The 25,420-nt window shown below is 48.0% G+C and overlaps 1 protein-coding gene across 1 annotated transcript in view; it reads right to left on the bottom strand.

The window, feature by feature from the left end:
- The window catches only part of LOC147710448 (uncharacterized), a 52,281-nt gene extending 30,344 nt beyond the window's left edge, over positions 1-21,937 (bottom strand). The window contains exons 1-3 of the mRNA XM_086920007.1: positions 21,825-21,937; positions 20,666-20,733; positions 15,783-15,927 (exon numbers count right to left, since the gene is read on the bottom strand). Coding sequence (XP_086776133.1) covers positions 15,783-15,927; positions 20,666-20,733; positions 21,825-21,877 — 266 coding nt within the window. The 5' untranslated portion in view covers positions 21,878-21,937. The remainder of the gene's footprint in view (positions 1-15,782; positions 15,928-20,665; positions 20,734-21,824) is intronic.
- Positions 21,938-25,420: the final 3,483 nt, after the last annotated feature.

Below are 25,420 nucleotides of genomic sequence, written 5' to 3'. Positions count from 1 at the left end.
TTGATCTAGTGCCACGATGTAGGTTGTGGCGAGTCTTAAGTGAGATGGGGATGTCCCCTGAATTATTATCCTTGATCGTCTGCTTACACGAGGGTAACCATGCGCGGGTCCGTTGGGGGGCCAGGGGTGAGGTTACCGAGTCATTTGCCATGAGCAGAGGAGTGCATCAGGGTTGTGTGCTCGCACTGACCTTGTTTTCACTCTTCGTTAACGGTGTGGCCGATTTCCTCCCTGCGGTCCCCTCAGATACCCCGATGCTGGCGGAAGAACATATACCTATCCTCATGTTCGTGGACGATACTTTAATCGTCTCCAAAACTCCCAGTGGTCTGCAAAAAGCCCTAAGTAGGTTTGAGGATTTCTGCTCCACCCAGGGCCTTGTAGTTAATACGGAAAAAAACAAAGTTCATGTCTTTTAATGAGCATAGATAATTTCGGGGTAAGGTACATATGAATAATGCTCCCCTCGAGAAAGTTGATGCATTTACTTACCTAGGAGTCACGCTACAGGCAGATATAGGGTGGTCTAAACAAGTTGACGTGGCCACATTAAAGCATAAACCGCAAACAGCAGGCCGGGGTCCTTGCAGCTAAATTTAGATCTTCTTTCTCCAAGCCGATCAGCCCATTGATGGAGATCTATGGCATGAAAGTGCTAAGCTCCGCTCTTTACGGAGCTGAGCTCTGGGGGTTTACGAATTTATCTACCCTATCTACAGCTGAAAATTCCTTTCTTCGAAAGGTCACCAGTGTCCCGAAAAGTACACCTATGCGCCCATTGCTGCTAGACCTGGGTAGGAAAGCAGTAATGGATTTGGCAAAACTCCGCCCCCTTTTATATTGGCGAAGACTGTGGTGTACGGCTGAACTTGCACATTATGCCAAGGGTCTCAAAGTTGTAATGGATACTGATCGTTTTCATAAGGTTAAATGGTTGAGAGAGATTAGGTCGTTGTTGGTGAACCTAGGTCTGAGTGAATTATGGGCCGATCCCCTTAACGCTCCTTTTCCGTCCAAGAAGACTTTGAAGGAGATGTACTGGGATATGGTAATGGTAACAGTATGCTCTAGTGGCTCAGTAAACCATTTGACAGGCCGGGTTTTAGAATTCAAGACAAGGCCTGCATTAGAACAGTACTGGGATGTCATTGAGAAACCATTTCAAGCAAATACACGTGATTCCAACAAACTGCTGGTCCCATCCCTTTGAGCACACCTACTTGTTCTTGGGAATAGTGCCAAGATCTCAAAATAAATGTTTTTTCAAACTTCTTTAGTTAAGTTTTCAAATAAACGTTTTAATATTGCGTTTCTTTACTTTCAGAGGCAATATTATGTTAATATGTTATTTTCACATAGTTGCAACATTTCTCAAATGCATCTGGCTTTAACTTCTCCTATGCATTTCGGGCACAGGACCCTTCATCAGGGAGCATCGCTAAAAAGGAGAGATATAAATATATATATATATGTATCATATCAGCATAATTCATATAATCATTACTTACATTCTATTAATGCATGACAATAATAAACTCATGATAAACAGTGTTCAATGAGGTGAAAATGTGAAGTGAAATATCATGCTAGTGCCAAATGAAAAAAGAAAGTGCGTAAGAAAAACGAACGATACTTACATGCCAGACTCGTATTGTTCAGGCATATAAGCTATGTGAAAGCTGCGGACAAAAAAATATCAGGGGTAAACATCATGGACCCAACTCTTTCGAGTATTACGGTAAATCTTAGAGGATTCGAAGTCTGTACTTACAATTAAGACACGGGGTTCTCTCACAAGTTCGCTGACGAAAACTCCGAGGGCTATTAGGTTTTACCGCGTCTTCGGTATGGGGTAGTTACGCTAAGATGTAAAAACGTATCTAATAGGCCATCTTACTAAGGTCACATAACAGTGAAGATGGAAGACAGACTAAAAAATCGAGTCATGCTAACAAAATACGGTAACAGAAAAGGGGATGAAATATTAATAAAAAGAGTGCGAACAATGTACGGGCACAAGTGGTAGTGAAGTGAGTAATGAGAAAAAAATTATGTAAACATCATGAATCGTTGGACCAAAGGGTAAAAACATACAGCATGTCAATGTCAATAAAGTTCATACAAAAACATCAGAGTTCACTTTATAGATAGCACGCAAATTCAATTCGGTCATTAAGCCCGTTTGGCTTCATTGAGTTCATTTTATATATCCAAAAGTTCTCTCTTTGGAGAAGATGTTTATTCATGTCAATCCCCTCTTGATAGGTAACAGTTTCCAATATAAGGAACTTTAATTGTGACACATTGTGTCTTTCTTCAGAAAAATGAACCGCCACAGTCGATTTCTGATTCAAGGTCCGTATATTAGATCTGTGCTCATTAAGTCGTGTTTTGATTTTCCTTTCGGTTTTTCCTATATATACTTTCCCACATGGACATTTCAGTAAGTATATCACATGAGTGGAGTCACAAGTAGCATTAACTTTTAGCTTGATACTGTGGCCTTTCATTGGATGTGTGATCTTGGTACCCTTTATAACGGTATTACAATTTCCACAGTGCATGCAAGGACGAGTGCCTTTATATTCAATGGATTTTTCTGTTTTCACTTTCAATATTTCTCCCAGATTTTTAGCTCTCCTCCTCCATTCCATCATCAGTTGCCAAGAGCATGCCCACTTCGGACCTCTCCAAGTGGGGCTTAAGGCGGTTAACATGTAGGACCCTCAAAGGGTTCCTGGGAGACTGCAAGTCCACCAAGTAGGTGACAGGACTCTTGCGCTCCACAACCTCAAATGGGCCTGTCCACTTATCCTGAAGTGCACAAGGCTCCACTGGGGCCAAGACCCACACCTTTTGTCCAGGTTGAAGCTCCACCAGAGTGGCATTCTGGTTGTACCACCTCATCATCTCTTCCTGGCTGACTTCCAGATTTGCCTCAGCAAGTTGCCTGAATCACCTGGTCTGGTTTCTGAAGGCCAGCATGTAACTGTATACATTCTGGGGAGGTTTCCTGGAAGATTGCTCCCAGCCTTCCTTTACCAAACTCAGAGGTCCTCTCACGGGGTGATCATACAGAAGTTCAAAGGGACTGAACCCCAGGGACTTCTGTGGCACCTCACGGTATGCAAAGAGAAGGCATGGCAAGAGGATGTCCAACTTACGCCTCATGGGATCTTCCAGACCCATAATCATGCCCTTCAGAGTTCGGCTGAATCTCTTAACCAACCCGTTTCCTTGGGGGTGGTAAGGCGTGGTGAACTTTTAGGTTACACCACACTCTTGCCAAAGGGATTTCATATACTTGGATATGAAATTGGTGCCCCTGTCACTCACCACCTCTAGAGGGAATCCCACTCATGAGAAAATTCCCATCAGTGCCCGTCCCACCACGGCTGCCGTCACTGTCCTCAGAGGGATGGCTTCAGGGTACCAGGTGGCATGGTCCACCAAGACCAGGATTAACCTGTTTCCCATGGCTGTCTTGGGGTCCAGAGGCCCAACAATGTCAATACCCACTCGCTGGAATGGAGTACTGGTATGGTATGGTAAATGGTATTTATTGAGCGCACGTTCACCTACGGTACTGGCCACGGGAAAGGGCTGCAGAGGAGCCTTGTGCTTCCCTCCGCTCTTACCACTTGCCTGGCAAGTCTGACAGGTCCTACAGTGAGCATCCGAGCTCCTGTGCATTTGGGGCCAATAAAAGTGGGTGACAAGCCTGTCATAGGTCTTGTCCATCCCCAAATGTACTGCTAAAGGCACATCATTAGCCAGCCCCAGTAGGAAGGCTCTGAACTTCTGGGGTACCACCAGCGCACGGGCTTACCCAGGTTCAGCAACCTTAGGCTCAGAATAGAGGAGGTCATTCTCCCAGTACACATAATGTGTCCCAGACTGAACACCATAGGCCTGGTCTGCAGCCTGCTGCCGCAAACCCCTGAGAGAAGGGCATTCTTTCTGCTCCCTGCAGAATTCTTCCCTGGAGGGCCCTCCTTCTTACTGCCAATGGGTCAGCTCAGGCAGGTCCCCCAGTTCAGCAATCTGTTCCCCTGTAGGCTCCAGGGCATCCCCCTCAAGGTCTGCTTCCTCCTGGACCATGGGAACTTCAGGGGCCGGTTTCCCGCGCCCCTTGCGCCTTCTCTCTAAGGCCGGTTCCTGGGCCTCTCCTTAAGGCTCCAGGATCTCTTGAGCACCCCTACTGGCTGCCATTGACCGGGTGGTCACACACGCCCAGTCAGGCAAACCCACCATCCTCAGGGGAGCTGTTTTCCACACCTTTTCCCAAGGAAAGTCCTCCAGATCATTCCCTAGCAGACAATCCACAGGCATGGCAGTTCTCACAACGACCTGCAGAGTACCAGAGACCCCCCCCCCCCACACTCGAAGGGAACCTGAGCCATTGGGCATTGACTCTCTGTGTTGTCAGCATTGACAACACGGCAATAGGCATGGGGTACAACCTGCTCTTGAGACACCTGGTGCTGCCGCACTGCAGTCACACTGGCTCCTGTGTCTCTAAGAGCCTCTGCTTTCTTACCATTGATGGTCACCACCTGCCCATATTTCTTAGTGCTAGAGGGCAGGTAGTTCTCAGGGACCATTTCACTGTCTCCTAAAGAGACTAGGGTCATCTGAACAGCATCTCCACCCCTGGGACTGCTACTTCCTCCCCAAAATTAACACTAGCCATTTGCCAGGGCGGAGCACCAGTGGGTGCTGGTTTACCAAACAGGCGACACTTAGGGTCAGTGGCAATGTGACCCGGGTCACCACACCTGTAACAATTGAAGGGTCCTCTTGGAACAGGTTTACCTGTCAGGGCCCCGGTCTGCTTCGGGGGTGGGGGAGGCTGAGATCCCCTTGGTTCCCTTGGGGATTACTTTGGGGGCCTTTGGGGAACCCTTTCTGTTTACCCCTGTCCCCCCCACTCTTCTGCAGGGGACCCTGCTCACCTTTGGCTGAGTCTCCCACTGGACCCTTGTGGACCCTGGTGCTGAGCCAGCGGTCCGCCTCCTCAGCAAGCTTCCTCGGATTGGACAGCTTACTGCCAATCAGGTGCTGGCGTAGCTCAGGAAAACAATGAAGCGACAAGTGCTCCCATGCCATTAAATCAAGAAGCCCTTGAAAATCATTCACCTTACTACCCTTTAACCAACCATCCAGTGCTCGGCAGAAAAAGGTCACATACTCCACATACGTACCCCCAGGAATCTTAGTACAACCCCATAACTCCTGTCTATACATTTCAGGAGTTAACCCAAACCTGGTCATTAAGGCATCTTTCATGTGGGAATAGGAATTGTGTTCTTCAGAGGGTAAATTTAGCAATGTGTCTCGCCCTTCGCTAAGGAACTTCCCCCACAACCCCGCTCCCCAATCCTTGTCAGGGACCCGGTGGGAGGACATGGCCACTTCATAGGCCCTAAACCACTGCCCTATGTCATCCCCCTTAAAGTATTCCTTTACCGCATCTTTTGGTATGTACACCCTGGACTCTACCTGCACCGGCATCGTGCTGCCACCAGGAGGAGTTGTTTCCAAACTTTTCACTTTCAGCTCCAACTCCTTCAATCTCATGTCATGATCCATTTGGCGTTGTTGCGCTTCCATTGCCAATTTTTGCTTCTCCATTTCCATTTGTCCAGTTAACTTTGCCATCTCCACTGCATGTGCCCTGTCTGCTGCCCTGTCTGCCAGCTCCTCTGGTGACAGGCCTCTGCTGGGATCCACAATGCCATCTGGTGGTATGATGTCTACCGCATTCTGTGGCTATCTTGACTCCTTCCAGGCTCTCAGTGCCTTGATGAATTGGCCTTTCTTTTTGCACCCTGTTTGTGCAACTCTGAACCTTTGGCAGTAGCCTCTCAATTGCTCTACTGTGTAGCCCTCCAGTCTCCCCTGAGGCGTGGGTTCGAATCCCACCGCTGCCACCCATGTTAGAATTGGGGGTCTCTGGTTGGCACAGGTATACACTTGTGTCAAACAGGGACCCTCTCCTCTAACCAGGGTGTGAATTATCCTCCTAGAATAACCCCTGCTCACCCTTTAGGTTGCGTGGCGCGAGCAGTCAAGGCTAAACTCAAGAGGGACAAGTTAGTTAAGCATTTGTAACCTTTCACAGTAAACGCACTGATTCCCCCCACAAATGGACACCAGGCTTAGGTTCTGCAAAAATATGGTTCCTTTATGTAAAAATGTATGTATCATATGCAGATCAACTTATCACAAGACCTCCTATAACTTTTCTTAGCTTGGGCCACCAGATATCAGATATTGGCAAGTGTTCTTTTTAGTCCTTATTATCTTAAAACAGTTCTGCACACTTTGAGCACTATTTCCAGGTACTGGGGCACGGGCCGTACCGGCTGCATGCTTCGAAGCGCTTCTCTGCGCGTCGTACGGGCAGGGGAGCGAAGTCCTGCCGACTCCCACGCTTCCTGCGGTGTGCCACGTACGGCGCTGTAGATTTCCAAGGCGGTGTATGCGCCGCGTACTGTCAGCGATCTAGGCGGCAGGCAGGAGCCCACTGGGCACGTTGAGGCGCACAGGTATCACGGGAAAGAAAACGTTGCGGGCCCCGAGCCCGTTGTGTGCAGATCGTCCTTGGAAGTGCGCGACGTCCGCTCTTGGGTCAGATTCTTCGGCAGGCGGACGCGTCGCAGAGCGCTTCTGAGGACAGACGTACCTTGGGGTCTGTGGACTGCGGGTGGCTTCCAGATTGCGGGGCGTGGCACGGGGGCCTCCAATACCAGCTGTAAAGTTGGCGAGTCCCGTGGGTGTGCGGCGCGGCCTCTTCCCGAGGTCAGAGGGCACAGCGGGTTGGCCGGGTGCGATCACAGCGCACGGGCGGCCGTCCAGGCTTTAGAAGTGCGCTCATGGAGACCAGGATTCTGGCGGGAGGGGGCAGACAAGCACTCCAGATCCTTCCAAATAGCGAGCAGGGGCATAGGAGCAGGCGGCCTGACCCGAGAGGCAGAGAGCGGCTCTTGGCACAGCTAGGCTCTCAACGGGTAAAAGGGCGAGCCGCTCCAGAGTGCCAGAACTCTAGGAGGGGGCGAGGGGGGCGCAGTCTTGCCTCCAGCCGGAGGAAACACACAGCTCTGTTTGCAGATGAGCCAAGGCACAAAGAACCCACTGGTCCTGGGGTTGAGTTCAGGGGGCAAGCTCAGTCAAGCCCTTGGAGAAAGTTTCAAGCACAATTCAGCAAAGTCCTTCTTAGGTCTTTTCCTCTCCTTCCTCAGCAAGGCAGACAGCAGGCCAGTCCTTCCAGCTTCTTCTTAGTCCTTCTAGTTGGGCAGAGGTTCGTTGTGGGAAACAGGATCTAGTTTCTTGGTAGCAGGGCTCCTATACTTATACTCAGTTTCTTTTGTTCTTTCAGGCCAGGGGGGCCTTTGCATCGCCCATTTCAGTTTTAAAGTACTCTGTTGTGCTGTACCTGGCTTTTCCTTTCAGTGTGAGGGGCAGGGACATCAGACACTCCGCAGGAGGCGGAGCCAGAATTGTGATGACAGGGGCAGCCAGGAGTACTCTGTTGACAGTCTTCCCTCTTCCTGGGCCAGGTGTCGGGCTGTGTCGTCAGTCGCTCCCCAGGAGGTGGAGCCAGCATTGTGGTGGCAGAGCACAGCCCTATTCAGAGTCCAGGGGCACTCCCACCACCCACCTAGGTGTAATCCTTGCATTCACCACCTGTCATCCCCAGCCCTGTCACTCACACAACCCAGACAGCAGATACACATCCTAGCAGAGGCGGGCTGAAATGGTTAAGCAAGCAAATGCTAGCTTTCTAAAAGTAGCATTTGCAAACACAGGATATTAAAATAAACTTTACTAAAAGAAGAATGTTATTATTCTGAGTTCAGGCATACTAAACTTGACCTTCTACCATGTTCCCTGAGCCTGCTGGGATTATAGGGTGTAATAATTGGCCTATGAGAACAGGTAGCCTTACAATAGTGAAAACGAAAATGGCTGTTAATTCACTATTAGGACATGCCACACACATCAGGGCTTGTCCTACCTTACACCTACAATGCACCCTGCCCTAGGGCCTACCATAGGGGTGACTCATATGAAGTAAAGGGAAGGGTTAGAGGCTGGCAAGTGTGTGCACTTGCCCAGCCAGCATGACAGTACCAGACTGCACGCAGGTCCTGCGATGGCAGACCTAGACACATTTTAAAAAGGCTGCTTCTGTGGGTGGCGCAACCAGCGCTGCAGGCCCACTAGCAGTATTGGTATTTACAAGCCCTGGCATTCCTGGTGCACTTTACTGGGGGCTGACAGTAAATCCAATGAGCCAATCATGGAAATCAATTACAGGTACACTTTACATTGGGAGCACTTGCACTGCGGCACGGATTGGTCGTGGCGCAGTGCCCTGAGCAGCGAACACCAGCAAAACATCTGAGGCACATCAGCAAACAGTGGAAGGGAGACTCACGCCAAGGTGCCAGGTCTAACAACCATATATTCTCTTCTTAGAATGGTGCCACCAGTAGAGGACTGTGACAGTTGGGTAATGGTATTTGTGAGTAATGAGTATTTATACAACTGCTCATGGCACACCTTTGCTGGCGGTGCTACAGGCAGTGTTAAACCTTTAGAAAATGAGCATGGAGCTGCACCTGATCTGAATTTAGGGTTGAAATTAATAGCTAATTTTGAGGCGATCTCCTCAATAGTTCTGAGTAAAGTTTGCAGTGAAGCTGCCATACTGACAGTGCATCAGCAGTTGGCAGCAGCTCCCCTTTAGAATCATGAAAGGGAACTTTTAAAAAGAATTTCTGAAGTTTGCATCTTTGTGGTCCATGATACCTTCGGTTCTCAGGCCCCTACACTTCATCTCCAAGTTATAAATTAGATTCAGGGTCTCGGCAAGGAGAAAGCTATGCTGAAGATTAAGAAAAAGCAGGCAGCAAAGCCAAGGATCGGATCCCCTCAACATAGGAGTCCAGCAGGGGTAGATATAATTTGAGGCACTGTGACAAAATTACAAGCCGGATCGCCATAAGTATTCTGATAGCCATTCTTTTTCAGAATCTAGGTCCAATAAAAGGGAGGAAAGAAGTGGACAGACTGAGTTTGCCGAAAGGATGAGTACATGAACCAAAAAGCGAATCAGGGTGTGAAGCTGAGGTTAGTGTAACTGTAAACAAAGAAGCGAGAGGCTTGGGCTCAAAGACTCACTGTAAGAAAAAGAAAGTGGCATATCCAGCAAACACCATACCCTGCAAATCTACCACACAGCATAAATGCTGTATTCTGGCTTCATTTATCAGATGCTTATGACCTCACTCTTGCAGAGGGTGACTGGCCTTCGGTTTTTGTAAAGGATGTACTTCAAGGTAAGAAGGCGTTATTGCAGGAAATTTTCTCCACAATACCTGAAGAACTCAGGAAAAATCATGCATGTGAATGGGCTTTAAAATAGAATTGATCAATTTAGTGAGGAAACAATATAAAAGGACTTTGGATATTTCCAAAATTATGCCATAATGGAGTGCCCGAACCTATCCCCTTTTTTTCTCTGCGGTTTTCAATACAGGTAAATGAGATTACCCATGGGGTATAAGAATAGCCCTAGGCTTTTTGCCTCAATAATTATTGAGAAAAATGCAAGAAGATCCTGAAGCGTTGTCATATATCGATGATACATACATTATTGATGAGGACTTGACTAAACACCTGGCTAGGGTCAATAGAATACTGACTGTGCTAGCTTGAGGCAGGTATAAAATTAACTTTAAGAAATGTATAAATTGCATATTTAAATGTTTTTTCTTGGTTATCAATTATCTAATGAGGCAAAAGTTTTGAACCTGACTTCCTACAGAAGTGTGCTACTTTGCAACCTCTGAATACATTGAGAAAATTACAAGCTCTAATAAGGTTTCTCAACTTCATTACTGCTGAATTGTCACATTATGCTGAGCAAATGAAGCCTGTGTACGAGCTAATGGCTCCCACATTTTCAGGAAAACATCAGACAAAAACACAGCTATCTTATGTGAACAACAAGAAGATATTTTAGAGACAAGGGGCTCATTGCGATGGCGGAAAAATAGCCACCGCCGGGGTGGCGGTGGCGATCGTTCCACCATGGTCATGAGATTTACCCCCTGCCACATTATGATGGCGGTGGGTATCGCGCGAATGGAAAGTTCAACTGCTGCTTTTCCGCCAGTAGCAATCGTCACAATTGCCTGGTGGAGCAGACAGCATGCCCACAATGGCGGCGGAGCCTAGCAGGCTCCACCGGCACAGCCTAGCAGGCTCCACCGGAACAATTATGATGCTGACGGAAGTCAGCCTTTCTGTGGCAGTTGAACCACCATTCAAAGTCTGGCGGAGAATGCCTTCAGGGCCTGTTGCGGGCCCCCCTTGTGTTGGGGGGAGGTGTGGGTGCACTGTAACCATTTCACTGCACCAAGTGGCAGGCACAGTGTAGTGCCTGCCACGTAGTGCAGTACAATGCACAACATGCTCTTTTTAACATCGCAGCAGTGCTGCTGTAAGCAACCATGCCACAATGTTAAAGGTGCAGAATCCGACCGCAGTGGTGCCAGTCCCATCTTAATTGTATATGCGGGACCGCTGCGTGCATGGCGGTCAGACCCAATCACCGCTACGGTGGCGGGCGGACCAAGTCCACTAGCCATCGTAATGAGCCCCTAAATATTTAGAGACTCAAAATGATAACAAAACTTAGTTATTAGAGTAAATCCTAGTACCTCAGCCTACACTTACATAGTTTGCAATGAGGGATAGACAACTCCCAAAGAGTGCAGAACCCATCTGTATTATGTATGGCGTGACCTTACACTGAGACAAGTGTTCATTATTTCAGAGCTCAATCGAGTTCTTTGGGTATGTCTTTAGTCAGGATGGAGTTCAGGTAGATCCACGGAAATCTCATGCCATACAGCAAGCACTAGCGCCAACCACAGTATCGGAGGTACAAAGCTTCCTTGGGATGGCCACGTACTGTGGGCGATTTATACTTCACCTCGCCACCATAGCCTGGGCCCCTGCGAGTCCTCACCAAGAAAGATTCTGCGTGGAAATGGGGCCAAGAGGAGGTGGAGGAGATCCAGAAAGTCAAGGAAGCACTACTTGGAGAGACCACCATGGAGTACTTCGACGCTGCCCGAACCCCCGAGCTGTTGGTAGACGCCAGCGCTGTAGGCTTAGGTGCAGTCATCACGCAGGAAGTGGAACCAGGTAAATGGGCACCTCACGCACTCTCACGCCCACTGAAGTGCGCTACTCCCAGATTGAATGGGAAGCGCTGGCCATTAAATGGGCATGCAATCATTTTCATCTATACATCAGTGGGCACCCATTTTGAGTCATGACGGATCATCAACCAATAGCCCCGCTGTTCAGAGGCACGGCCCCACACCCACCGCCGAGGATTGAATGGTGGGGGATACAACTGCAACACTACCAAATGGAAATTGTGTACAGACCTGGAGTGAAGAATTCCTGCAGATATCCTCTCCCGTCACCTGCCAAACCACGGTGGGAAAGACACCAACAATGACGCCCATAAAGAAGAATATGTCAATATGATCACCCAATGGTCATGTCACCGCCCCCTCACCATAGAGGAAATCAAGGTGGCAACCACAGATGACCCCGTTCTGGCTAAAGTGATGGACTCCCTACACAAAGCGTTGTGGGAGCACTTCCTACGTGATGCCAACAACTGGTACACATCCGACAAGGAACATCTCTGGAAGTTATGGAGGGTGCGGGATGAATTGAGCCAGACAGCTAAAGGTCTATTACTAAGATGATCCAGTATCGTGATTCCGTTCAGTCTCCAAGAAAGACCAACAACCCTTGGACACGTAGGTCACCAAGGAACAGTGCGGATGAAGTTACGCATGAGGGAGAAGGTGTGGTTCCCTACGTTGGAAGCAGCAGTGAGCACCTTAGTACAGAACTGTTGCTCCTGCCAACTCACAAGCAACCACGAACAGCTGGTGCTGGTAATAACGGCGGAACCTGCCACTAAGCCACTGTCAAGAGTCAGCCTGGATTTTCGGAGATTCCCGGACAGACAAGTGACCGTCACCAGCTACTCCAAGTACCCCGTGGTAGAGTCCACGTCATTCACTCACCTATTACCGGTCCTGGAAAGGGCCTTTGCGTTGTTCAGCCTACCACACGAACTCAAAACAGAATATGGTCCCCCCTTCCACGGAGTAGAGTTCAAGGACCTGCTCATGTCATTGGACATACGACACCATCAGATCACCCTTCAATGGCCACAAGCCAATGGCGAAGCCGAGCGCTTCATGCGTACGCTAAATCAAATCCTGTGCATCGCGGTGGCAGAAAAAGACAACCCGGAGACAGCGTAACCACGATTCCTGTGAGAATACTGCAGCACACCGCATTGCACAACCCAAAGGTCCCCGTGGTCCTTAATGCTCGCCGAACACAGACGAGACACCATCCCCGTGGCCGAGGGCTGGGACCAGCTGCCCTATGATCCATCTAAACACAAGGTTGGCGCATCCGGAATAACGAGTAAGCCAGCCGACGGAGGGGAGCTAAGCCTCGCAGCAACGCACCAGGAAGTTCGGTCCTCTTTGAAAATTCAAGACGGCCTATGAACCAGGCTCTTGTACTGTGAAAAGAGTGAACGTAACAGCGATCACTGCTAGAGGCGGCACAGAGAAGTCTGACAATCGGGACCAGAAGAGGTCATAAGGATACCAGGCTCGAAGACGACTGAATTGGAGAAACTTCTCATCTGGTCTTGAGGGGATCCTGCCCCGCAGGTTCTCCTGGGTCTTTGCCAGTCCTGGCTAAAGAGAAGAGGGTGTCAACTGTCCTGTCACCTCAGAGGTCTCACTCAAGTAGTCAATCGCACCGACGACGTTACGACCTGAGACCGAATCCATGACCCAACCAGAGACTTAAGGATTTTGTTTGTTAAATGGTTGTTGACTTACATTTTGCATACTGATTTGGAAAGGGATGTAATGACCCCCATCCCACGAGAGTGGAACACGGGGATCCAGCCTGGAAGGGCTTGCAAATATTGTAAATCCCTCTGGCCAGGCGTGGCCAGAGGTCATAAATAAACGGACTAGGGTCGCTCAGGACCTTCAGCCCATAACTGTTAAAGTGTGTGCATGTCCCTCATTTAGGGGTCCCCTGCTGGGCCTGTTCACGCCGCTATAGTAAACTCGAATTAACTGACTTAGGAATTTTTGAAATCCAACATGACTAAACAGTTCTCGTGAATTTTGTATATTGACACTACTTTTCAATGCAATACTGCATGTTTATCCTTTTCTTTGCTGCTCTCAAGCTCTGTCACCTCAGAGAGCAGGAATGTATTTAATACACTTAATAGTGTGTGCGCAGTCTTTGAACACCGAGACAAGCGAGCGCAGTTTGTTCTGTCTAACTTTATTTCGCTAGTACAACTTACAATGGTTTGCAGATTTCAGAATGACAAGATCAGTAAAGTACAATCTACAAAGATTTTACACTAGAACAGCCATGTCATTCTTGAATGTGAGCTTTTGTGGGAGCTGACATATTCCCGTGACCTGTTAGCTCAGTTGGTTATAGTGTGGTGCTAATAACATCTAGGTTGTAGGTTCAATTCCGCTATGTGCCAATTATTTATTTTACTTTTTCAAATGTTGAGTTTTCAAATTTTCATAAGTACTTATTTTACTTTTTAATTGTTTTTGATAGATTTATTGTTTAAATTAGAGGTAAACCACAGCGTGCGACGCATCTTCAAAGCAATTGTCTGACTTGTTAACATTTAAAGTCCTTGGTAAATGATGGGTGTACTTGGGGGGTGTGCATTGGAGGAGTAACAATTAGGCAAGTCATGCAGGCATTGGGTGGATGGATGGTTGAATGTGAGCTTGTGGTTGATTGGATGAGTAAATGCACACCAGTCAATACACCTTTTTGGTGAGTCAGAATCACCCTAATTTTAATGGTATTCACCCTCCTAAAAAGCAACGTGCCTCCATATAGTACTGTAATATCACGCTCTTTACAAACCTACATCACCTGCCTAAAAATATGTTTCTCTACTTACGTCACCATTACAAGTTTAGGGTAAAATTCTGATCCTTCTACAAAGGTATTCCAAAGGGTTTGGAATATGGGATAGTTGTCAGAACCTTGCAGTTTTACCCTGAAAGATTGTGACAGATCGAGCCTGCCCATGTGTCTTTTGCTGATGATATAAGCAGAAGTCAGGAAAAAAGAAAACTTGCATTCCTTCCTTTTATTTCTTTGTGTTCAGCTGCCCTCCTGGCCCCTATCCTCATTTTCAAAACTTTATATTGTGCTTTTATATGAACTTTCAGCATCTGCAAGGTGCTGCTGGGTTTTTCCTTTCTCTAGAAATTTCTTTTGTGTGCATTTCAGTTTTTAGGTCTCGCCTGGCGTTAGCAGCACAAATGCGCTACCCTTGCCTTGCGAGTGCCTTTTGGAATCAATACGGATTCCGATGTGCACGCGGACGGACAGAAGATGTTCACGCGTATGGGTCACGGCACCCTGTCCAGTTTTAGCCCCACCCACCTGGACTGGAGGCTTCACTGGTGGCGTGACACTCTAGGCATTTGTTTGGGGAGAAAGCCTGAAGTAAAGGCGCCCCTAAACAAACTGGCAAACTGTATTATTCAATGTTTGATGCTTTAACCCATGTGCTTCCCTCCCATCTACTTTATGTTGGTCTCTCTCGCTCATTGCTTCTACCACCTGCATCCACCCTCGCTGTTTCTTTCTTTCCCCTGTCCTCCTTGCTGTTGCCCCCACCTGCACCTTCTATGTTGGTTCCAGCACCTATGTCCTTTGACATGCATGCCCCAGCCATGTCCTTCTTGTTGCTCACCCCCATCCGCACCTCTAAAAAAGCAAAGCACTTGCATGCAACTTATTTTTTCTTTCTTTTGGTCGTGCTGTCTCATGCCCCTCGGCTCTCACTGCCATTGCACGCCCTGGTTCTGAGAAGGAAAGCTGATATTTTTCACCCTCCCTACTTGAAATAAAGTAGCCAATCTGCATACTCACAGCTGCTGTGAAATACACCATTCTTGCAGGGAACATAAAAAATGCAATAGGTCTCGCCTTTCATTAAGTTAAAGCCATTTGCTTTGCTATTCAATACCATTAGCAAAGCAAATGGCTTTAACTTAATCAAAGACAAGACCTATTGCATTTTCAACGCTTGTTTAATATACAGCTCCAAGACAAGTGTCCACCACCTTGGAACAGTAATGTTAAAGCCAAAACGGCGACCAATGCATCAAGCCTTAAGCACACATTCCTTAATGATACATGCACATGTATACATTATGCTGTGATGGGCATTTTGACTCTTCATACGCAACAAGCACTGGAAAAACCAGAAGTTTGACATTTTCCTTTGAAAGGCAAGACTGATTGGCTTTGCCAATGCTTGTTTAAGTTAGTGAGCTTTGCCTCTCGGAGGCTTGCAAACGTACAAAAGGTGTCAAGCTGGAAGACTTCGAATTCCCCAACTATACACACAAATTGCAGAGTCAGTTTCGCCACCACTGCTAAGCAGGTCTTCGCTTTTTCCATTAATAGGCAATGTATAGCTGCTTGGTCAGATAAACTGTTAAGCACCATTGCTAACCTACGAGAATTCTTATCTTTATTTGGTAATTTTCTAGCCTAATAAGCACAGGACCAAAAAATCCCCTTTCGACTTTTGACATGGATTCAAGAGATCATCAGATGTTTATGAAGGCAACCCACAATACCTTAGACTGCCCTGTGTTTCCTGTGGGCTCAGAGTTAAACATGACGTCTGTGAAACTGTTTCATGGGGCTTCTGTGTTGTGCTGGTGAGTAAATGTTTCTTCACAGGATTTCTCCGGCAAGGAGAGCCTAATTTGTGGGTCACACCTGGCAAAGAAACATTAAAACATGTTAGAAAAAGGAAACATTTAGCGTATGCTATATTGTTCCTAGAAAAAACGATTATTTTGGAGGGGGAGAGGAAGAATACATAGGCCTTTACACATGATTTTGAATAAAGAGGGTCGTGCACATGTGTTTTTCTCATGAATTTTGCTCTCTGAATTTATACTACCAAACTCAGGCAATATGCATCCTACGTGTGATACACATGAGGAAATAAAATCAGAGGAAATAAAATCAGGGGGAACAGAATTAGAACAGGAGATAGGATTGAACGGGAGGATTCATTGGAAGTCAGTGTAGTATCCATTAGTCCCCCTTTCCAAAAGGTTATGATTAAATATTTTATTTATTTATAAAATTTCTACAGCGCACAAATACCTTCCGGTGTCTCGGCGCTGAAGTTCATTAGAATTGCAAAGGGATCCTGCTAAGTTTACTGGTCAAAAAGCCATGTCCTCTCTGGAATAGTCTTGAAAGCGAAAAATAATATTCCACGGTCTGCGAGCTTCACAAACTTACATTTATAGATTAATTAAATTCCATTTCTTGCTCAATATCTCAACAAGCATTTACAATGCAATAGGTCTCGCAGCATTAAAGTTTGAGTTACTGGCATTGTAAATGACAAGGCTTTGCATTAATTTTTTTTTTTAATTTGCAATTGGTATACAAACATTGTTTGTGAATGGTTAGCTGTTGCTTATGCTAAGGAAAGTTGGCAGTAATATAGAGTGCTAGTCTTGCTTTTTATAAGCATGCTGATTTAAAGCGCTCTGATACCTGTGGGTAAAGTTTGCGCTATATTAAAGTGAAAACTAATAAATAAATTTAAAAAAGCCAACCTGTACCACGTCCGTTCTTATTCTGCGATGCCACATATCTTTGGGTCCCTGTACTTATTAACTGCACCCGGCTGTGGGAAACCTCCATGGCAGGAACAACGTGTTGCGGGGCAGACACGGGCAATGTAGCAACTGTCCTGTGGCTGCACCGCGGGGTAACAGTGTAGGGGCAGGAAGGCAGGCAGTTGGTAGTGCTGTGCCATAGAAGTGTAGTTCTCTGTGTATGCTGGGCATGGGGGTTGCTATTGGCTGACAAGAAGTGGTGAAGAGGTGCCGGTTCGGTGTGCCTGCTTCCTGATCTTGGGCAGGCGACAGGTAAAAACAAGCCATGTTTTCTGGGAAGAGAGGGCTCTGAGGTGGGCCGACGAGCATAAATATGCAAAGTTGAACAGAGTCTGTCTTGGCAGCTTGTAACCCATGTAATTGACACATCATGATAGTGCAAATGAAGCGTGCCACGATAAGAAAAAAAATGCAAATATAAACCCACTTGGAATAAATAATGTTATTAAATCATACTAGAAAAAACTGCATTGCTATTCAAGCGCAGGGTCGTGTTAGCAGCACCGTAAATAGTTTACACGCTCACGTTCTCAGCAGTCCTGATCCAAGTCCTCAAACTTTGGGACTGCGGAATTCTCTTAACCATTCGAGTTAATGGATTAGGTCCACCACAACCGGCGCCTCCTCCGCACTCTGCGGGTGCCCTCTCCCTGTAGAACATGGCATTAGGCCTCCTTGCCCTCTCAGCGGTCACATCTTCTGGCACCCCCTGCTCCTCCCCCCACACTCACCGATGTCCTGCCCTTCCTCCCCCTCCTCCTCCCACACTCTCACTGCGGACTGATGTCCTGGCACGCCCTCCCCTCCTTCATCCCACTGAGTCCAGGCGGGGGCACTGCCCAGGCACCCGGACCTGTGGCTGTAGGGTTCTGAGTGCCAGGCGGGCAGTGAGAGAGATGTGTCACACGCACACTTGTGAGCCCGGCGCCCTGGGGTGTTTTCACACTAGTAGTGGGCGCGGGCTGCAGAGCTGCATCCTGCTCTGCAGGGGGTCTCGGTCACCCTTTGATCCACCCTACGGCATCATCAGTGAAGTGGTGGCAAGTGCTTGATGCCCAAACAGGCCAGAGGCCGCTGCCCCTGCGGGGTCGGTGCTTTACATGTGTGTTCAGTCAGGCACGGGCACACGCCCCGGTGTTTTACGAGCACGTGCTTGTGCAAGAATGGTGGCGTCCCCTGCATCATCGGGCGGGCGGCGCAGGCCGGAATCATTATAACGCGATAAGAAGTTATGCAATGGATTAAATGCAGCTTTCATGCCTCTTTTCTCCCCGCGCCTCTCTTGCTGCTCCAGGTGTGATCTGCACACTTCTTCCCCCTTCATTTCTTTTCATCAGCCCCCCATCCCCTGCCCTTCCCTCAGTCCTCACCTCACACCTCCATTCCCCCCTTCCATGCTTCTGTTTCTCTCCTTACCTCGCTCTCGTGTGTGATCTGTTCCCGCTGTGGCGGCCCCTGGTCGGCCCTTGTGATTCCCTGCCACCGCCTGTTCGCTGCGGGAAAGTTACACTTGTTGCAGGTTCAGCCAGGAGCCATGTCACGGTCCAGAACGATCAGAACTAATATTATTTTTGTTAAAATGAAAAGACACCTGCATTCACAACGGTAGAACATCCGCCTTGTGGGCTCCTTGCAACCGAGTTAGACGTGCGCGTGCACTGCCGAAAACGAAACCTGTTGTGGGGCAGGACTTCTGTCTTCTGCGGGAAGCCCGCGCCCACGGAGTCGCTGGCCAGAGGAGCAGTGGGGACGCGGGGCTCCCATGCCCGAGCGAGAGCCCCGCGGAGGCTGCAGAAGTCTGGAGTGGCTCTGATGCGGTAAGTGGGGTTTACTTGTACTGGGGGTGGCGGGAGGGGGGGTATGTCTCTGTGCGCTCGTGTGTGTGTGTGTGTGTGCGCTCGTGTGTGTGTGCGGCGGAGGGGTCTCTGTATGTGTACATAAGTGAGGGAAGCCCCGCGTATGCCAGGAAATGCGTGTGTGTGTCTACGCGTTCAGAACTTGCTTGTCTAGGCTGCTGGGGGGGGCAGCGTGTGTGTGTGTGTGTGTGTGTGTGCGTGCGTGTGTGTGTGCGCGCGCGCGTGTGTGTGTGCTCGTGTTTCTGTGTGTCTGTCTGTGTGTGTGTGTGTGCTCGTGTGTCTTTGTGTGCGTGTGTCTGTGTGTTTGTCTGTCTGTCTGCGTGCGCGCTCCATTGTGACGGGGAACAGCATGCCGGAATCTGAGCGCGTGTTCATGCGCGCGACCTGATCCGATTCCGGCATGCTGCGCGTGCCCATCTCTTGTCTCCCTCTTGGCTCCTTGTAAGCAGAGCCGACAGCAATAGGGTCTCGCTGCGACAGGGCTTTCGCCCTGTGTCGCAGGTGCGAGAGCAAAAAATGAACATTCCTATAGAACTAGGACGACAAGTATCTGTGCTGTTTGCACCTTAGAAACTAGTTCATTCATTCAAGGATGAAACTTGAGTCAATAGAACAGATCTAGTCCAGCAGCAGACATAGATGACTTGATTTTGACAAACCAAGTTCTGCCAGGCAAAAGAGACCCAATTTGGTACATTTCTGCCTATTTCCATTATAATACACATCATGTTTAATAGTGTCTCATGGTCAACAGATTTCAGGATAAAGGAATATTCATTACACTGCACTGCCATAGTTGCAACTAGGTCTGAAAATTGGTTACTAAATTGGTTGTTAGTGCAGGATGGTCTGTAAATGAGAACGAACAAAAATATTTTGGCCCATGTATATTTTTTTGCGTAATAAATTGATGATATCACACCCCCATTTTGCTAGATCTCTTGGTTTATGAATCTGTAGGATGAGTTTAAAAGCCATGTTTCTAGAACAATAAGGAGTCTCCTTGTGTTTAGTGAGCAGAACCTCTCTATGGTTATGTTAAGTTGGGCAGATTGCGTATTGTACAAGCTAACAGCACGGGTATCGTTTTTCCAGTGTGACATCTTGAGGGCTTATAATGGGTTTCATGTACATGACATTGTATCGATGATCACCTTATTATGCTTGGTAGGGGTTCGGCTTGCGCATATTAAACCTTGCAATATTCTAAGTGGGAAAGACTTACAGGATCAAAACACACGTGGTTATTATAGGAGAGTGTAAGTAATTTATGGATTCTGAATACTTTTTCGCATTTAGTACTGAAAATTAAATTTGGAAAGAAAACTATGGGAGACTGGGTTGTTAATAACAGAGCAACAGAGAGTAGATATAAAACAGTTTAAGCACTGGAAGGATAAAGGAGAAAGGGTAAAAGTGTCTCTCTTAACTAAGTAGTTAAAGGTGCTCAATAATGTGGTAGGGCTCGAATGCCAGTGTGATCCCATTGTGCAGCATGGGTTTGATGGTCTTGGCTGGTTGAATCTCCTATGCGCAGGTGGGTCAGGGGAGGCTCTGTTCCATAATGGCTCCCTGGTAGGGCTTATTGTGCAGAGCAAGCATTTGCATCTATACCCTTTACCATACATTCGGGAATAGCAAAATATACAGTATGTTGTTCAGGAATATGTATCCCTAAGTAGCAACACAATATTGGAAAATGAGTCTGAAGGTAAGGAGACATTTTCAAAAATGTCACAGAAACACTTAGGGAATACTTTGTGTCATTAACATAACACGTTAAAGTGTCTATGATGCAAACAGGCATTGAAAGAAGAGGCTTGCTGTGCTCACCCCATTAAAAGCCTCATGCAACATAAATAGAATACAAATGGCTATTGGTGACCAATCACATACCTTATTAAAGATGCATACAGATTACTAAAAGTATGTTTTGAAGGTACTTCGCGTTTTACTCACTCGTGATGGGAAACTGGTGTGGCGTCTCTACAAGGTCATTTGAAATCTCTTGGTCCAAAGCTTTTAATCTGTAGCATAAGGAAAATATAATTCAAATATTGAAGTAAGTATGTGTTGAATGTCTGAAACCTCAATTTTGCTCCCAACATAAAACACTGCCATATGTAATCACCCACTCAGTAAGTTGTGCCTCTAACTGTGCTGAAATGCTGACAGATCAGACAGGTTCAGTGCAATTAATTTACAGAGGTTTACAAGTTAAGGATATTGATGGCAAACTAGATGATACTGGTGTCATTTCTCCCCTTCGGGTGAGACTCATTGTTTTCCATCTGGTGGTGTTAATTGCCCTTTTTTAGGCCCTCCTCATCCTAATTGGTTCTAGGACAGTTTAGTGGCACCGTAAAATAGCAGAGACAGTTGGAGTAGTACAAGATGCACCTTAAAATCATATGGAATGTGGGGGTGGTACAAGATACCCTTTAAATCTAATGGCATTCCTTAAAGTGACATCAGTAAAACGTTGAGGCCCATGAATGGCCTATGTAAGTTTTAAAGTCATACACAAATTGAAGAGGTCCTGTGTCGGTTCAATAATAGGGCGGCAGACCTGACAATAGGGCTACAGGGGACAACCGAGAAGAAACAATGGTTATTGGACAGTGTGTACCCTCAACATTGACCATGTAGGGTGTGTCGAGCCAGTAGATACAGTTGGTCCATGAAATATTGATTTTGCAAGTTATGGTGTTCTTACCTGCCATTTTAGCCTATTTTGCTCGACAATCTGAGTTTTATGGCCAAGTTTGGTTATAAGACTGTTAATTTTTGTGAAATAGCCCTCTATGTACTTGAACACGAACAAAGAAGCCACATTGTACTACCCGCCAGCTACTAAATACTACTGTTTCAGTCAACTGTGAGTAAGGAGTGTAGTGCACGTAACAGGTGCCAAGAAAACTAAACACATCTTTGAAATGCAAAACTAGATACCCTTTACATAGCACACGCAACGACCTGTGGTGGATTAGATTACCGGTACATGTTCTCCGTCTTTAAAATATGTTCTGTGAAATTATCTTTAGTCAACAGAAATACATGTCAAAGCTTTCTGGTCTTCTGGGCCTCCGGACAGTGGTCCGGCCCCTTCCAGCAATACCTGGATCGCTTTATTTTCACTGTGAGGGCGCAGTGTGGGCGAGCTGTCTGCATCGACGGAGACTGATGCTCTCTGCTGACCAAGCCTCCTGCTGACACCCTGGGCCTTGCATACTCAGCATCTCCCTGTTGTGGATAAAGATGAAATGGTAAACAACCTGTCCTCTCATTGGCTGTAGTCCCAGGCCCATGACCAATTGGAGTTATCAGAAATCTTTCGCTCCCTCACTCTATACATAACACAATTTCACAAGCCTAAATAAATGAATTTGTGAATGCAGAAACATCATGACTGTGTGACAATTTCATAAGAAAAATAATAAGGTATATTGTGTTGAAAGATCTATTTGTGCTGTTTTTGTAAGGGTGAAGGGTACAAGTCATGGGTTAGAACCTAGTGGAGTTGAATAAACACCAGCCAGTGAGCATAAAGTTTGCATAGAGAAATAGTAACTCCACTCGGACGTCAAGAAGTAAATAACACAGATGTATGACTGGAATTCAGAATGTAATAAGCCTCAATGAGAGTCTGGAGCTATCATACATGCACTCTGGAGAGCTTCCATCAGGGTAAGGCAGCAATTTATTATGCACAATCTGATAGAGACATCTAGCAGCAGATTCCTTAACTTAGAATATCCCCATGTGTCAGCTGGATCCGGAATTTATTTTGCAGCAGCACCTTTGCATGCTGGGGGACGGTGCCACACGACCCCGCCCTGATGTTGTCCACGTACGTGACATCAGCGAGGTCATATAAGTCCCTCCTGGCGCGCTGACGTCAGTTTTCTTCTTCTCCGCGTGCAACGCAGATCCGGAGTAAGCGGTTCCTCTGGCCTGTTTTCAGGCCCCCTTTTCAATGCTTCGTGTCTGGAACAGTGTGCAATGCCTTCGGGCTTTAAAACTTGTACTTCCTGTTCACAGCAGATGTCTGCGACGGAACCGCATCTTATTTGTATGTGGTGTGTAGGCGAGCACCACGACTCCACGGACGGCGACGCCTGCCCAACACCTCAAGCCGAAGTCCCTGCGGGAGCTCCGGATGAAACTTCTTTCGGGACGGCTGTCCCGGTCGGAGTCATCGCTTCCCCCGGCCTCTTCATCGCCGGCAGGTCCCTCTACTTTCCGGTTCTGCCGTCAATTGCCCTCTGGGGCCCGGGCCATTGTTAGCCATTTGTAGGTAAGTCGAGGCACATGTCGCCGAGGTCCTCGACCTCACTTTCTTCTGTTGTCGGGGGCACTGCGCCCTCGACAGTCGCCCCCACTCTATCCATCCTATCCGGGTGCGGGGCCGACTCTGGGATATGCCGCGGCTTTGCAGGCCTCCCTTGGGTCCTCTCCTGTTCCTGGGACGTCCTCGGGGCCTCCGCTTCTTGCGGGATCCCCAACGAACTCGCCGGTGGGTTCGCCCCATCGTCAATTGAGCCCTTGGCCCCCAAGGACGTCTGAGATGTGGTGTCATCAGGGCGCGGCCCGGCAGGGTTCCCCTCTATGATTCACATGGCGTCGTCAGGGCGCGGCCCAGCTGGGTCTCCCTCTACCCCCCCATTACACACCTGCCACGCTGCATAGTCCCGCGGGGCTCCCAGTGGCATCGCAGGTGGTTGCCAGTGCTCAAAGCCTTGCTTTGAGCACACCCCGGCCTTCCGGGTGGGAGGCCGCCTGTCCGGAGCCGGGGTCGGTGCCGTTCCAGCGTCGTAAACTCGCCTCCCTGGCTCTGTTTCCGCTTCTTTCTCCAGAGTCAGAGCCTGTCATGGTTAAGGCAGATTCGATGCCCCAGCTCCGGCACCTTCTCCTTCTCCGGAAGGGTAGCTTGTTGTGGTTTCGGCGCCGGATGGGCCGACTCGATCCTGGATAGAGTCGAGTCGGCGCCTGACGAAGCACGATCAGCGCCAACAAACGTTTTGGCGCCGCATCGACGCCGGGTTGTTGACTCTTCTCCGGAAACCTCTGGAGAGAGTTTGGTGTTGCCCGGTGACGCCGGATGTATTCTTGCCTGCGCCCCCTTAGAATTTGTGGACCCGGCAGGATCCCCGCCTCCCAGGAACCCCCGGACCCTGCAGGCTGTTCGCCTCCTCCAGAGCTCCATCAGGATCCTCATTCCCCAGCTGGACTCCCTTCACTTGGGCATTGGTCGCACCCTCAGTTTCTTGGGAGGGTTAGATTACAGCCCTCCCGTACAGATGAGCTGCTGTCCCCTCCACGGAGGGCTACCAAGGCCTGTGCAGCTTTTCTGAGAGTAGTCTCCTGGGCCACTCGCATTTTGAACATGCAACCCCCTTCAGTCCCCTTGTCTGTGAACCCTCTAATTGAGGTCCTTCACCGTGGGTCCGGGAATGTGGAGCCGCTTCTGACTTTTGAAGCTTCTCTTTATGATACCCTTTTGGGTACCTGGGTTCGGCCAGCTTCGGGTGATCCAGTTGCTCGTTCGGTGTTGCATCGCCGCCGTCTAGCTCCACATATTCCGGTTTGCCTATTTGTGCACCCTGATGTGCAGGGGTTTGTTTTGCAAACTGCCTTCACTTCCCTGCCCCGACTAATGCTTCCTCCCTCCCAGGAGTCCAGATGAGTCATGGGGTTGGAACATCTTTGCCTCCACTAGTGCTGCACTACGGTCCTTAAATACAGTGGGACAGATTTATAATAACTGGCGCATCCCTGCATATCAGCAATCCTTACGCCTGCTTCAAGCAGGCGCAGGGTTTTGACGCAGCATGGGCCCAAAAGTCACTGAGTGAAAGCTTGTAGATTTCTGGCACAGGGCTTTACAACGTGATGCATCTCCCAGAGGCAGTCAATGCATCACGTCCTCCTGGGGCTAGAGGAACTACTATAGGATATTAACCTCTTGTGGCTTCCATGGTCTACCATTTCCGAATCACTGCAGGCATTAAGGATTTATTTTGCCTACCCCATATCCTACCAAAAGACATTTAATCCTACCCTAGGGCTGCAGAAAGCTTCTTAGGAACAGATATGTCATTGATTCAAAATGGAGATTAATGTGTTACTAAAGCAGTCTTCCGGGTCAGGGAGGACCTGGCCTGGCAGTTAGGGGTGGACTGTTCCTGGTGAAGCAGGGTCAAGACTGATTTGCATATTGCAGGGTCCAAATAGAGGTGACATGTTGGATGAAAAACTATGGATTGAGATACAGCCAGTGACCGAGATTCATTCAAGCATCCGATCCAGCACCTTGTTTTTGATGCCCTAAGTGTGATAGATATGCCCAGGCATGGGTCCCATGCTCACTGTGCCACTGGAACCAAGTTATACCCTGCTGATGAGACTTAATAAGTGTGAAACCGGTACTCAGTTGTTTGTGTTCCAATTAAGGGACAGCGGTGGATCCTCTGCTATGACGGAGGAGCATCGCCCCCCACCAGCACTTTCAAAAATGTGAAAAATTAAGGATAATAAAACAAGTTTCAAACCCGTTTTATTATCGTTTTATTTTCCTTGTGCCGAGTCTTGGGGGCGGAGCCAGGGTGGTGACAGGCTGGAGGTGGAGTGGTGGACACTACCTTCACTCCACATGTGGGTTTAGCCAGCTGTCTGAGGCCAGCCAAACCCAAATGTGCAGGTAAGCTCTCTCCA

Source organism: Lissotriton vulgaris, chromosome 5, assembly GCF_964263255.1.
Source record: "Lissotriton vulgaris chromosome 5, aLisVul1.2, whole genome shotgun sequence".
NCBI classification, from domain to species: domain Eukaryota; kingdom Metazoa; phylum Chordata; class Amphibia; order Caudata; family Salamandridae; genus Lissotriton; species Lissotriton vulgaris.
Note: the sequence above shows the minus strand (reverse complement) of the source record. Positions and strands in the feature narration are given on the sequence as shown.